Below are 16,872 nucleotides of genomic sequence, written 5' to 3'. Positions count from 1 at the left end.
GCACAATAATGTGGCTGTCGTTGCATATCAACACCGTCACTGAGCGGTAAAATACAAACGGAAATCTGCCGAAATGTGCAGTTTTATTCTGTTATCAAATGACCAATTAATGATTGCTTCCGATCCTTCGCCCCATCTTGTCACATCTCTTTCCAATTTATGTGTCAACTCAACTGCTAGCAAATATATTGTGTTTCTTTCAAATATTAAAGCTCTTTCATTGCTGAAATCACTTTCCAGGAGCTAAATATATCTTAAACATCTCATATTTCGAGGATAAGCTTATTTTTGCATTGGTACTGCAGCCATCTTGGATGCTTTAATCATATGATTAAAATTTAATACACCTCAAAGAGGTGGATTAAGTTTTAACGACAGATTTAGCCTTTTTAACGCAGCGCTAAAATTAACGACAAGTTGAACAACACACTAATCATATGATTAAATTTAATCGAATGATTAACAAATTTTAACGACGCGTTAGCACTAACGACAAGTTGAACAACAGACCCCTGATAGTAACGATTCATGATCCAGAAGATATATGTCGGAAAGACTAATCCAACCTGAATCACAACGTATTGCTGGTTCATCAAGAGCATATGACGATGATATAGTGAATGATAGGAAGGATGACACTAATGTGTCAAGAACTATTGAGCCGTTGGAGACAACAGACAAGAGATCCAAACTACATACAGACAAACAAAACCTGGAGAGCTTTTATATATTTTATATGAAAATGACAATGCGCATGATGATTGTGGTATAAACGTAGTCGCGTCGTAAGAACAACGTGATGAGGACGGCATGGGCATGCTAAAATCGTACTATGGCCTTGCATAATAGTGGTACAAACGTAGTATAGTCGTAGTGGAAGCGTGTTTGGGTCGCCGTAAGAACGTGATGGGGTCGTAGTGAGGTCGTCAAAAGGTCGCTGTGAGATCGTAGCGAAGTCTCCCCGACTATAATCGCGCTTTCGCTATGATGGTACAGCGACCTTTGTGATCTTACCACGACCTTACTGCGCCCTCAATACGCTTCTACTGCGACCTGATTTCGCCACGATTGCACCATGATTGTTATGAACATGTTCAAAGTTGTCCACGCTCATCACGATCATGATGACTCACCACCACCTTACTGCGATCAGTTTCAGTTTTGTTCACAGATTGTAGCCTGATGGAACTGCGGTATTAATCATCAGCATCAATTTAATGCATAATTGGGTTATATAAATAATGTTTTAAACTTAAAAGACGAACTTTCAATCTAATTTTTCAAGATGGGACAACTTGGTCATTTTGGAAATTAAACTTGAATTCAACCTTCATCTATTCAACATTTAACATACCTCTTTCATTATTTTCAGTTATTTGCTTCTGCATCGAAATTTCTTTAGTTTGCAAATCATTTATGGTGGAGTTGTAACTGGTCTGGAAACGTATCAACTTTTTATCTAAATCTTGCTGCATATCGTTCATCGTCAGGGTTTGGTTGTGTTCCAGTTGGAGAATAAAATTGTTCGTACTGGTTTCCATTTCTGTGAGCTTTCTTCCGGTGGCTGTAGTTATGTTAAATAGAGCCAGGAAATCCTGACTGCGAGCCTGCTCGTTCATAGAAAGGGAATTTATTTTGTCAGTATTGAGATACAGTACACTTTGCTGTAAAGCGGTAATTTCATGTAACGGTTTAATAGATCCTAGATTTTGGAGTTTTTCAATTTTAATGTCTTGTTTGGAAGATTCATTTTTTAAAGATAACACTTCATTTTCAAGAATTAAATGTTTTTGTTTAATTTGATAATTTTCTCTTTGAACGTTTGTTAATTTCTGCTCTAGAGCAAGATATGTTTCCATAGATACGTAGCCATTATTTGTTTCATTTCGTTTATCGACTTCAGCCAATTTTATCTCCAAAAGATCGAATTTGCTTTTTAACTGAGATGTCATTAAAGCAAACGTTTTATCCATATCATGACGTAAGTCATCTGTATCCCGTTTAAGTACCTGTTTCGCCTGTAGGAATTCCGTATTTGTCAGGAACTGAGTGTTTCCTGTCGTTTGTTTCCCGCCGTTTGTTGGTCCATCCAGAAGGAAGCCGTGCACATTTTGAATTAAACAGAGAAAACAGGAAACAATAACACTTTTAGTTTCATCATTATATTCAATATGAAAACATGCAAAAGGAGAGATACGACGATGAACTTCTTACTTATAACTAATATCACAATATATATTTGGTTTATCTATGATAATAGGTTTCAAAGTCAACGGTTTTAACAGATAAATAAACAATATGTATATATTACGATATCAGTTTAAATTACGTGGCTTCCGTGTTAATCATAAACAATATTATAATTTATAATAATATTGTCCGTTTATAAATTTATAAATTATTAAGAAACTAAGGTTTCAACTCCCTCAGGCAAAGTTGGCTTTAGATGAATTTGGCTATTTATTTTAGGTATTATTTGACATACAGCTCTTCAACGGTTTCGGTACTTATACATCTTCGGATTTCAAATGTTTGGATCTAAGCGTTCCTGATGAAGGTAAATCCAGAAAAGCGCTTCGGACGCAAGAAATTAATAACGTGTTGTTTTCAATATTTTACATCACTGGGTCGATACCTATGCTGGTGGACTATCAGTCCCCGAGGGTATCATTAGCTCGGTAGTCAGTGTTTCGGTACTGACATGATTTAACAAACTTTACTAAAATTGTCCGTTTATAAATTTATAAATTATTAAGAAACTAAGGTTTCAACTCCCTCAGGCAAAGTTGGCTTTAGATGAATTTGGCTATTTATTTTAGGTATTATTTGACATACAGCTCTTCAACGGTTTCGGTACTTATACATCTTCGGATTTCAAATGTTTGGCTCTGAGCGTTCCTGATGAAGGTAAATCCAGAAAAGCGCTTCGGACGCCAGAACTTAATAACGTGTTGTTTTCAATATTATACACTGGTAAATATATCAGAGAGACATTTTCAAATCCATCTGTTATCAGCTACGTTGGACCTGGATTGGGTCCATCATTTCTTCATGCTTCAATTTCCCTTTCTCTATTCTTTATTTATTTTGCCCATCCTCTTCTTTTTATTTTTTTTCACATGTTTTTCTCTATTCTTTATTTTTTTCCTTTTTTCTTGTCTTCTTAATTTTCTTTTGCTCTTTACTCTGTATGTTTTGTCCGTTATTCTCTATTCTGTAAACCCCATCCAGAAACTCAGGTGTTTCAGTCAGAAGTCTTAAATATCAGTATGAGTCAGAATTGTCATAGAACATATCATGAGCAAAACAGTATTGCATATGTAAAGTGTTTTATACTACTGGTACTTTATTGGGGGGGGGGGGGGATTTGAAACCGTTGTCTTATTAAATAGTCTCTACTGTCTTCTTGATGAATTTCAGACTGAATTATTTCACCCACTGTTGAAGAGAATAGAAATGAACATAATATCGATGATTCTTCATTTAAGGCCTTAAAATCAATGAAGTTCCACAAATGTCGAAGAGATTTGTGCGGGACGGTTCTATTTTCAATATTTTTTTTTATTTAAGACACATATGTGACGATACAATTACAATTTCTATCAATTATAGATTCGTAAACACTTCTTTCTGGATACAACTCAATAGAAGACGCTCAACCCAGATCATCTGCAAGCCAGGAACGTAAAAATACGTAGAAGCTTTATGACCAATATAGTACCGACTGGGTAAGGGCTGTCTATCCAGTCAAGGTCGTTAAAAACGTCGATAATCAACCAATATGACCTAATCAAATTATAAAAAATAATCTTTCAACATAGCATAATTTTTTATTTTTTTTTAACTCCGTGGTACATTCAAAACACAAAGTCTCTAAGCAACTGACAAATCAACAGCACAAACACATCAAACCAATGGTTAACAACTGTTATATTTCTGACTTTGTATAGGTAGTTCTCGTCCTCTATGTGTGTTTAAAACCAAGTTCAACCCATCATTTTTTCCTTTAAAAATGCCCTGTACCAAGTCAGGAATATGGCCATTGTTATATTATAGTTCGTTTCTATGTGTATTACATTATAACGTTGTGTCGTTTGTTTTCTCTTATTTTTGAGTGTAAATTCACATTGCGATAAGACGTGTCACGGTACTTGTCTATCCCAAATTCATGTATTTGGTTTTGATGTTATATATATGTTATATTTGTTATATATTCTCGTGGGATTTTGTCTATGTGTGTTACATTTTAGTGTTATGTCGTTGTTCTCCTCTTATATTTAATGCGTTTCCTTCGGTTTTAGTTTGTTACCCCGATTTTGTTTTTTGTCCATGGATTTATGAGTTTTGAACAGCAGTATACTACTGTTGCCGTTATTTGGTTACTGTTGCAATCTCATTGACTTGCTCATTGCTCTACCTGCAGTATTTTCACAAGGATATGTCGACTTTAACCGAACCAGAAGAAAGAATAATGCTATTTAACAATGTTTACATTTATGTTAAATGTTTACATCGAACTTCCGTGCAATGTTTTGTTCATCTATGAGGAATAAACATTGTCAAAGTCTTGACTTACACTTAATTTACACACTACGCCAAATTCAACACGAATAAATGGTTAATGAGTGAATAGTTTTAAAAAACCTATTCGTATGGAAATGTTCCAAGAGTGCTGCATGAATATATATACTTGAAGCGCTGTTTAATAAGGAAAATCAACTATGAATTATTTATATTGTAATGTATAAGAAATCAAATACATTTGACGTCTGAACCATATGTATTTTTTGTTATAGAAAAAAAAATCATTATTGACAAACCAGTTCACCAGCAAATATTAGAAATAACTGATACTTATATAATATCCGTTAATTATAGAATTTAAAGCCTTATTTTAAGAAACACCGGCTAACTTGATTAACATTTTTCATTTGTTTACTACAATGTATCTGCCAATACTAAGTAAAGATAACTAAAAGTATTTCGACATTATCATTTGAGGGGAAATTCGTGACATACTAGACTCTAGTTATAAGCTTATCTTTCGCATTGTGACAAACTAAACTAACAAAGATTCCAAATATGGCCGTTCTGATTCGTTTTAGATGTATTTTACTGTTTCTGTCGGGGATGCTTTTGTTTTCTAGCGCAACATCACACATACCAGTCAACAAAGAAAAGGAGGATCGTAGAATTGATAGAATTGAGGAATTGTTAACAAATCAAAATGAACGAATTCGGACTTTAGAGAAAATTGTAACTAGCCAGCAAAATGAAATACAAAATTTGCGAGATGAAGTGTCAGATCTAAAAAGCAATGATCGAATTCATGAGCGAAAACTATTACGTCTTGTTGCCATTTTGACAAAATCTACCCCTAAAATGGCGGATGTTGTTACCAGTGCGTCTATGAATGATTCCGAAATGTCAAAAATACCAAAGAAAGATATAACATTCGAAAAAGGTAAGTGTAGTTCTAATTTGTAGATTAAGTGTAAAAGCAAGCACATGTACAAAAATGCGGTACTATATACTCTTCGAAACAATCAACATTTAGTTTCACAAACAGTAATGTATATACTTAATGGCAAGCTATCAATCGTCCCGAATATACGAAAATGAATTGTAACAGAGACTTCTTTGAGTTTTACAATTTTTATGTAGGGGCTTTTCACATTCGCCCATTGCGAAACACGTAAGGTGACCTGTAGTTATTTTTATCTACGTATACAACATTTGGTCACAGGTGGAAAATTGTCTTTTTGGCAATAATACCACATCACTCCATTATATGCTATATAGTGCATAAGGAATACTGTTTATAGAGACATGACATGATTTTTATAGGCCGTTTTAATCTAAATTTAATAATAATTTTGTTTTTAACATACCATTCTTAGATGCGATCAGGTTTTTCGTAATTGACAATTATCTCCGACTAGTCATAAGTGGTTGTCGTTTGTTTATGTGTTACATTATTTTTTTTCGTTCATTTTTTTTACATAAATAAGGCCGTTAGTTTTCTCGTTTGAATTGTTTTACATTGTCTTATCGGGGCCTTTTATAGCTGACTATGCGGTATGGGCTTTGCTCATTGTTGAAGGCCGTACGGTGACCTATAGTTGTTAATGTCTGTGTCATTTGGGTCTTTTGTGGATAGTTGTCTCATTGGCAATCATACCACATCTTCTTTTTTTTATATATAAGATACTTTCAAAAAGCTTTATTTAATAACAATATATGCTATATGACAATTCCTCTACTATGAACATTTTATCATTGATATAATGGACTGCGCATGTCAGGATTTCAAAAACAAGTTGTTTTCATTGTTTTACAAGCTAACATAGACTTTATACTTATCATAAAGAATGCTACTTGTGATGTTAATGAATCTGTGTTATTCAGTTTTATGTATTTCATCTATTTAACAAATACCTTCTATCATAGACCATAGCCTTTAGAGCGTTATCTGTTTGGTGTATTGCCTCCTGCATTTCTCATTCACTCGTCCATTGACGTTATTTAAAAAGATTAAGTATTCAAGTTATAAGTTACAATGCTACACATTTTTTTGTTTTTATAAAAAGAAACGGTTATAGAATTTTCCCCTATGATAAAGTGTGGGTCAAATCTGATCGAATAATATACTCACAGAATATAGGTGTAATCAAGTCTTTGGACGGAAGCATTACATTTTGCTTATATTTGATCTGCAAGTAAACTTAAAAGAATGATAACAAGAACAAACCAATCAATTAGTGAATAGCATAATTAGTTATCAAAGGTACCAGGATTATAATTTAGTACGCCAGACGCGCGTTTCGTCTACATAAGACTCATCGGTGACGCTTAAATCAAAAATATTTATAAACCCAAACAAGTACAAAGTTGAAGAGCATTGAGGATCCAAAATTCCAAAACGTTGTGCCAAATACGGCTAAGGTAATCTGTGCCTGGGATAAGAAAATCCTTAGTTTTTCAAAAAGTTCAAAGTTTTGTATACAGGAAATTTATAGAATGACCACATTATTGATATTCATGTCAACACCGAAGTGTTGACTACTGGGCTGGTGATACCCTTGGGGACAAAACGTCCACCAGCAGTGGCATCGACCCAGTGGTGTAAATAGTTATCAAAGGTACCAGGATTATAATTTAGTACGCTAGACGCGCGTTTCGTCTACATAAGACTCATCAGTGACGCTCAAATCAAAAATATTTATAAACCCAAAACAAGTACAAAGTTGAAGAGCATTGAGGATCCAAAATTTCAAAAAGTTGTGCCAAATACGGCTAAGGTAATCTATGCCTGGGATGAGAAAATCCTTAGTTTTTCAAAAAGTTCAAAGTTTTGTATACAGGAAATTTATAAAATGACCACATTATTGATATTCATGTCAACACCGAAGTACAATCACTCGACAGTAGATGCAATCCGATTAGTGGTTTAATGATGGTCATTGTATTGTATCAACAATTTAACGGTTGCCAAAGAACACAAATGAACCATTCTATCAATTGGTATATAAAAAAAAGTAAAATCACAAAAATACTGAACTTAGAGGAAAATCCGGAAAATCCATAATCACATGGCAAAATCAAATAACACAACGCATCAAAAACGAATGGACAAGAACTGTCATCAATATATGCGATTAACTTTTTCTCCGTTTGCACTTGTTAAATACAGAAAGTTTTTGACTCGCCTGATTCTAAAGTAGCAGAATGCGAGACAGGAGGATAAAAAATCCATCAGGGACGGCGAAAACTATCTGTACAAAGTTTTATATTTCTGAGGGTAAAAGACCTAGATACTTTGTATACAGATGCCTTTTGTAACAAAATTTCTGTCTTCAATCCCTTCATTTTCATTGACCCAATTTTCCTGGTATCCGTTTTGCTTAAAGAAATCATTCATGGTCATGTGAATATCTTACTTACCATGACTGGTGTGATTTTATGGTGTTCATATATACATTAAAAGCTATTATTGTTTTTGTTAAGTACGAACACTGAAACCTGTAACGGCTTTTTAGTGCTTATTTAAGGTAGCACAAAACAAAGATTTTTTTACTTCCAATCACTAACCTTTAAAATGCTGTAACTTTCTTTTGGATGCATACAATATAATAAAAGAGGTATATATAGCTAGAAAAAAGTCTAAGCTTTTAAACGAATGCAATATTTTAATTATGCAATCATTATGTAATAAGTGGTAAAATCTCGGCCCGTTCACTTGAAGGAATTTAGCTCTTTCATCTCTTTAACTATACAGAAAATTTTAACAAAATCTTAATCAACACACCATGGGCTTCAAAAGGGTGTCTCAAATTGTCCCTTTGGTATTTCATTCTCTCATCAATCTCTAATTAGTGTGAACATCCTAACCACATAAAAGAAGATAATGTATAACTAGGTGTAAAATTTGTTCTATACATTCTATCTAACATCTGAGACACCCTTTTGTAGATAATCGCCATAGGATCAACATATAATAAAATCAATCCTCTAGGAATACCTATGAGGAAGCTAATTTCAATTGAAAGTGGAAATTTGAGGAAAAATATTTTAGACACAGTTAACATTATAATTTGTTACATAATTTGTTACATAATTGTTGCATCATACTAACATTGCATTTATTAGAAACAGTAATTTGTTAGCTATCCATATCTACCACTTTGATAAATGTTCAAGCATTATTAAGAAAGTTACAGTATTTTAAAACTTGGGAGTAGGAGTTATAAAATCTTTGTATTGTGCTACCTTAAGCAAGCATGAAGACAATCCCGGAACCCATCAAACTCTTATTTTTGACACCGTGATAACAAACGAGAACAATTGTTATTATCCATTCACAGGATTATTTATTGCACCTGAGAAAGGAACATACGTATTTACCTTTAGCTTACGTTTATCATGTCATAGTTATGGACCGTACCAAATAGTAAAAAAATACCAAAGCAGTAGGAGCGGTTTTTCAGACCTACATGAATTGTGCATTCATGTTCATATCACAGGAACAATTGTTATAAATGCCAATCAAGGAGACGACATTTATGTGAGGACATATCGTTCCGTTCAGCACATTGGAAGTATTTACAGAGACGGCAGCGGAAGATCATCCTTTGCCGGATGGCTGCTTTCAAACTAAAATTAATAATAAAATGTATACAAAAATAAATATATAAATTTTACAGTTTCAATATATAATAAATGTTCTCCAATTATAGAAAGCTTGCATTTCGATTGAATTGCACGATTCAGAACTATTGAATAGCTGTAAATAGGCAACTATTTCCACAATGATTAACAAAAGGTATCTAGATCATATGTGTGAATTAGACGACAACAAATCAACCATCAAATAAACATATAAAAAGAAGATGTGGTATGATTGCCAATGAGACAACTATCTACAAGAGACCAAAATGAGACAGACATTAACAACTATAGGTCACTGTACGGCGTTCAACAATGAGCAACACCTATACCGCATAGTCAGCTATAGAGGGCCCCGATATGACAATGTAATCAATTCATACGAGAAAACTAACGGCCTTGTTTATATAAAACATGAACGAAAAACAAATATGTAACACATAAACAAACGACAACCACTGAATTACAGGCTCCTGACTTGGGACATGTATGCTAGGATGCAGAAAAACTATTAAAGTTTAAAGCGGATTAATGAAGAATAAATGAAAATCAAATATTAAACATTTCCGTCCGCCATGCAAACTCTTTCTGAAAAACTAATAATTTAGCAAGAACAACCATTCTCCTGAGAAAATAAATTCGATCAAATGTGTACACAACGGATTCTGATTTCATAGTATAAAACTATTCAGTGTTAAAATAAGATCGAGGAAAGCAAAGCAGAGCAAAATTGTAACAACTATAAATAAACATAACACCGCCTGTGAAGTTTCCTATTCGAAACTAAATGTTGTAGTTTGTTACCTGGATTTGTTTTTCTTTCAATATATTTAGAAATTTTTAGCAGCGGTATACTAATGTTGTTTTTATTGAGCATGATACAAACCTGTAGTACTTTAAGGTTGCAATAATCTAGTATTGGAAGAGTGAAAAAACGAAAAAGGGTTGTTAATCTGTAACACAGGCTTCTTTTCTTAATTCTTGATAAAAAAATTGTCTATCATTGAGTTTTTTCGCTCAACTAATCTTTAAATTCGTGCCTTATTCGGTTTAATTATTTTTATTTGAGTGTAACTCTTTAGGGTCTAGTTTATATGTTTTTTCCCCGAGGATAGCACCATTCCAAGAAGTAAGCGCTTTTGTTTGGGCTAGAAATATTATATATTAACTTTATAATCTGTATATTTACTATATGCAACTAATGGAATTTGAAGAAATTGGAAATGTGATGTGTTTTCCCGTAAATACATATATTCAACAATTGCTTGACATCAGTGTGAGGTTCAAACTATGAAAAGTTTTTAATACTCTCATGTCGACTCACGATTGTCAGGACTAACAATTTGTTTTAAACCACCATCACAACTTTGTTTCTACACCATATGATTATTCGATAATTGCAAACAGGAACTGAAATGTTAAAAAACAAAGATTGGCGGTGGGTGTTTTTCTAACCACTATAACTTGTACAAATGTTAAAGATCACAGTTGAATGTGAACAATAAAATCCAATAGATATCTTTTTAGTACTTCTTTCTTAAAAAAAAGATAGACACAGAAGAACTGAAACACATTAAAATGGACGGATTTATGACGGTTTCATTAATCAGCACTGACACTCTAATACAAACTAAAAGTAAGTTTAATTTTCTTTATTTCCGTTTTCGTTTTTTTATATTTCATACTAAAACTAAGTAACACGTCCTGCTCAATTTTGTCGAAAGGACCTCCTACGTACACGTTTTCATAAATTTTTTTGCTTTCTGTCTTTCTTCAACTTCTTTGTTTTTAATTGTCACTTATTAATTTTATTTCTTCACAAAATTTTGTAGACAACAAACGACTACTAGAAGGTGGTATACCAACCGCACCAGTTCCTACAATAATGCCTACAACGACAGCGTTTTATGCCTACATGAGTCAACATCAACCATCCCCTAGTGCTCACCATACTCTCATATTCGACACAGTAGTAACAAATGAAAACAATGGCTATCATCCTTTTTCGGGAATATTTATTGTTCCGGTAAATGGAATATATGTATTCACTTTTAGTATTAGGGTGGATTGTCATAGTAACGGCCCGTATGAAATTGTGAAAAATGCTGATGTAGTCGGAGTGGTCAACTCTGACCTACAGCAGGTGTGCCTTCAAGATCATCTAGCAGGAACTGTCGTTATAACTGCCAAAAAAGGGGATGATGTGTTTGTAAGAACGCATATAGGAACACGTCACGGAATGATTGTGAGTGATTCAAATGGAAGATCGTCATTCGCTGGATGGATGATTTCATCTTAAACGAAAAGAATGAACTTATTTGAAATCATAATAAAAGTTTTAAAGATTTTAAATCATTTATAGCATTGTTTTAAAGCCTTCAAGTGTGTTGTACAAAGCAAAATATTTGAAGTAGAACAATAGCATGTATCATATAAAAAAGAAGATGTGGTATGATTGCCAATGAGACAACTATCCATAAAAGACCAAAATGACACAAACATTAACAATAATATGTCACCTAACGGCCTTCAACAATGAGCAAAGCCCATACCGCATAGTCAGCTTTTGTTTAAACAAGACATAAATAAAGGCAACAGTAGTATACCACTTTTCAAAAGTCTTTAATTGATGAAGTGTAAACAAATCCCGCCAACATAATTAGAACCGAACTATTTGATAACAACCTCCATATTCCTGGTTTGGTACAGAACAAAAAGACAATAGTGGTGTAACGCTATCCATAGGTACTACACAAAGAAATCTTCTAATCTTAGGTAGGAGGTCATTGTTTTAACTGTTGTTGATGTGTTTCCCTCGGTTTTAATTTGTAACCCGGTTTTGTTTTCGCTTAATAGGTTCATGACTATTGAACAGCGGTAACTACTGCTGCCTTTATTTAAGGCAAATATTGGTATTTTCTGCTTTTCCGGAATACCCAATGTGATACAAAGTAAGGATGAACAACAAACATTATATATTACATCTCATTGCAAAATGTGTTATCCAAAGGTTGGATATACAGCTAACTTTAATGAACCAATAAACACTTATTGATTCAGTCGGGGAAATTTGCAGAGCAAAGGGATGCACGCAAAAAGAAGACGTAGATACTCCTGTTGTATAGGTTAAGGCTGCGAGGTCAGTTATTCAAATTTGATTGATCAAAATATGAATGGGTGTAAAAACAATCACGCTATCTCAATATTCAAAGACCAGAATGTGGCTAAACACCTATCGTTCCGCCGCAGAAAAAAACAATATCGCAATTCATTACCGTAACTTTTATTCACTGGAATTAGGTGTTGTCACATCACTTAGAAACTCAATTTTAACTCCCATTATACTAACCAAGGAGGAGATCGTAAATAATCATAGATATGTTCTATGTTCCTTTTGATGCAAGATGTAGAACTTAATCTTTACTGTATTTGATACATTAGTTACATAAGTGTCCTTACAAATAAAATTAAATTAAATAAATCTTAATGTTATAGGTCTGCCAATCTCTACATGAAACATTTTTTTAAACTATTAAGTTCAGATGTATTTTATCAACAATTACAATCAGGCTTCAGAGCTATGATGAAACTACCTACTGTATTGGTAGTTTGAATGCTTCTATATAATCAAACTTGACATAACGTATATCTTGTTCATATGTTGACTTACATCGATATCTATAAATTGACAAAATAGACAGAATGAGATTTTTTTGGCAAAACATGATTTCAGCTTCAACATTATGAACATTCTTTTCTATGTGGTAACATTCCGGTAACGCCTGCATATGAGTATACCCAAGTTGGTACGATATTTAATAGTGTTTTATTTCGTCATCTTTTTAGTGATGCTCCTAAAAAGAGAATTTTTACATCAGGGTTTCAGTAAGAAAAGTTGAAGATATCCCTTCGAAAATGCTATGAACGATATCACGAGTTTGTTCCTCATTAAGGATAATCTGTATCACAGACGACATAATATATATCTTCCTATTGTCGTACCACAAACCCGTACTTTATCCTAGAATGTGGCATCAATGGATGAAACGTACTTTTTGTACATGTACTTACATGATCAACACGACTGTTGTCACATTTGGTGGAGTATCGGCTTATCCTTCTGGTGCAACTAAGACCAGCACCAGGTTTGGTTTTATACTTTTGTTTAGATTGGTGAAGATCAGTCTTTAGTTTTTATGAACATTGTGTGTCATTGTGAACGTTAAACGAGCCTTATTAAATATCAGAACGTTAGTGTGTGTAAGGTCTAATATCTGGGTGTCTTTGTCGGTGAAATGAGGTTCCCAAGTTTACACATTCATTACTAAACCATAAAAACAAAGAGGTGACCATTTTAGTTATATGTTTGAATTGATTTTGAGTTGAAATATTCATTAAGTAATACCAATAATTGATGTACATTATAAAAAAAAAACCTTAACATTACTTGATTATATGCAACGATCATGTATTGACACTAATACATATCCCATTTAGATTTCGAGGTATTTGCACTTCAAAACTCCCATTTGTAGGAACGACAGTTACGTAGAAAAATAAACATATACATACAAGATTATAATATAGGTACCACTTGAGGTGATATTATTTGTCAATACATTGATCCAATGATAATCAATTTAAGGAAAATCAATAAAGACATAGGTAATTGTAAATAATTTAAAGAACGAAATAAGATTTTTTACTCCTTTTTAAACCAGCATTACAGAAAAAAGTACAAATATTTATGACAAATATTCTAATGCAAAGAATGATCTGATGCACCATTGTTCAAGAAAATAAAACACACAAAAAAGACAAACAACAAGCCCACCAAAACCTGTTTTTTAGGGATTGCAGGTCCTGCTCCACACGTGACAAATCAAAACTAACATTTAAGTAATTGATTAAAATTTATCATAAATACAACTTTACTAAGAGGCGAGAGAAACTAAACGATTATTCAAACAAAAGGAGACATCATCATGTCAAAAATGAAAGTGAAAAATTACCTCAGGAGAAAATAGACAAAAAACACAGGTTAAATAGACCCTGCTCCACACGTGACACCCGTTTTTATATGAAAGTACAGAAAGAAAAAAACCCGAAATTTATGAATATATATAGTAAATATTACTTAAAAAGGAAAAACAAAACTTCCAAAGTAATCAAGTACTATAATTCAGTCAGAGGAATGTTTCTACAAAAAATAAACCATACATAAAATTTGAAAATGTGTACACATTTGATTCTATCCGTTTATGTTTAGGTTAGCTCTCTCTGCATGCTCTGGGAACATAAATATCACGTTAAAACATGAGTGATAAATATTTATTTTTTACATAAATAAGGCCGTTAGTTTTTTCGTTTGAATTGTTTTACATTGTCTTATCGGGGCCTTTTATGGTTGACTATGCGGTATGGGCTTTGCTCATTGTTGAAGGCCGTACGTTGACCTATAGTTGTTAATGTCTGTGTCAATTTGGTCTTTTGTGGATAGTTGTCACATTGGCAATCATATCACATCTTCTTTTTATATGCACATGTTATTGCTGGTGAAAACATCCTGTAACTTGACATCCAGAATATCTTTAATATGTTTGTCAAGTTTCCATCGGGTCGGCTTATTTAGTTGAGACCGTATATAAATAACCCATATATCGCTATTTTATGGATTTTTCCTTTGATCGTTTTTTGTTTGTGCTACTCGCTTGGAAGAGACCAAAATGACACAGAAACTAACAACTATAGGTCACCGTTCGACCTGAAACGATGAGCATACCGTACAGTCAGCTTTGAAAGGCCCCGAAATGACAATGTGATACAATTCAAACGAGAAAAATGACGGCCTAATGTATGTAAAAAAAATAAATGAAAAATAAATATGTATAACTTAAACAAACGACAACCATTGAATTACAGTCTACTAACTTCGGACAGGTACATATATACAGAATGTGGCGGGGATAAACATATTATCGGGATCCAAACCCTCCCCTAACCTTGTACAGTGGTATAACAGTACAACATAAGAATTAACTATACAAATCAGTTGAAAAAGCTTTACTCATCAAATAGATACAAATACAAGTGGACGTGGTCGGGCACTTGTACATTCCAATTACAAAAAGACACCAGATACAGATCTGAGAGAACCCACAGTTAAATGACAGCTAGTTCAAAGCCACATACTAGTATATCTAATAAAACAAATCATGCATCTAAGAGTAGATTATCTATCCATACATATCTAACATCCAATGGATTTAGTTTGAAGACGTCAAAAACAGTCAGAGTGTAATGTCAAGATACAGGTTTCAACAGATTGCATATCCGATTACATTCTGATCATATTCCTATACTGTTAAGGGAGGGATTAAAAAACAGAAAACATGTATTGCTGACAGATACGTTTTACAAAGGCAAGCTAACAGATACATGTACCTTTATAGTACTTTAGTAATAGTCAAACTGCGTGTCTAATTAATTCCAGTTTTGTATTTTGCGATTTTGTTTGTGCTGTGTGTTCCTGTGAATATATTGAAAAATATGTTGATGGTACGACCTGTAAATGAGTAAACGAGTATATTTTATTCAAAAAATTCAATACCAGTAAACAGCGACAAGCATAGTACAGTAAAAATTTAACATTCTAATATGACGTCCTTATTACGCTTTGTAAACAAATCCGTGTTCTAATGAGCACAAAATATGTTTGACACATGCGCACGAACTTACTGTGTATCTTAACGTTATTTCCATCGTTATCCTGTAAAACATATACATTTAGGCAGCAGCTAACAAAACTTTTATTATATATTTTTATAAAACAACATATATTTACCCTGCTCGGTGTTTTTAAACTTAAAAAATATGAAATGTTATGCACAGACTCCTCGGGGAGGAAACGGGAAAAACCAAACATTTTTACGGTATTTTCATACGCTTCGACCTATAAAAAAACCAGTATTTGTCTTATAAGAATCAAAATAATTCCTTCTTGTCATGCTCTATGCTCATTTTAACATGGGTAGGCATTATATTTGACATATTTTAAGTTCTGTTAAACTGGTGCAATGGAATAAATGGATGAAGGAGGGACTTAAATCTTCCCAAGGGGTGAGTAATAAGGCCGGAATTGTGTTATTTATCGGACATCGTCGGAGGTAGTGCGTCGACATCGTCATAAATTGAAAACCACTTTGATTTTGATTGTACATTTCCAATTTCGAAATCTTTATTATGTCAAATACTACTAAGATCAATCAAAATGAATTGGTAGGTACTGTAGAATTTTTTTTTATATCCGCTAATTTTAATTTTGTGCTTTGATTAATAATACTGAATTCAGAAACATGAAACATGAAACATGATCATGAAAAATGAAACATGAAAACTTAATTAAACGCCTATTTCTACATATACAATATTTGATTCGTCTACTTTGTAAATTTATTTTCTTAGATAGTTGTCTGTGCAAAGTGAAGTATCATATGATTTTTGTTGTTATGAACCAAGTAAAAAAGAAAAAAATACAAACAGACACACAACAGTACACAACATGCATCACTGAAGATAAAAGACTGAGTAAACAGTCAGAGAAAAACAAGATTTAATGCCATCCGAAAATATATAATATATTAAGTTGTACACAACAAACAGGATCAAGTACAATACCGAAAATTGTCATTCAACTCCTTTTTTTAA

At 33.1% G+C, this 16,872-nt stretch overlaps 1 protein-coding gene across 1 annotated transcript; it reads left to right on the top strand.

Annotated features, from left to right (window-relative positions):
• The first annotated feature begins 5,074 nt into the window (after positions 1–5,074).
• LOC134681501 (uncharacterized) lies at positions 5,075–11,464 on the top strand. Its single transcript, XM_063541138.1, has 2 exons — positions 5,075–5,464; positions 10,998–11,464. Exons 1-2 carry the CDS (start codon positions 5,083–5,085, stop codon positions 11,462–11,464), a joined length of 849 nt encoding a protein of 282 aa, XP_063397208.1. The 5' UTR covers positions 5,075–5,082.
• Positions 11,465–16,872: the final 5,408 nt, after the last annotated feature.

This window comes from Mytilus trossulus, chromosome 8 (genome assembly GCF_036588685.1).
Source record: "Mytilus trossulus isolate FHL-02 chromosome 8, PNRI_Mtr1.1.1.hap1, whole genome shotgun sequence".
Classification (NCBI taxonomy): Eukaryota; Metazoa; Mollusca; class Bivalvia; order Mytilida; family Mytilidae; genus Mytilus; species Mytilus trossulus.
This window is presented reverse-complemented; position numbering and strand designations above follow the sequence as displayed.

Bases quoted from the DNA above. Each gene is read 5' to 3' on its own strand.
- LOC134681501 (XM_063541138.1), top strand. From the start codon at position 5,083: ATGGCCGTTCTGATTCGTTTTAGATGTATTTTACTGTTTCTGTCGGGG. The intron at 5,465-10,997 runs GTAAGTGTAGTT...AAAATTTTGTAG, and splicing joins AGATATAACATTCGAAAAAG to ACAACAAACGACTACTAGAA.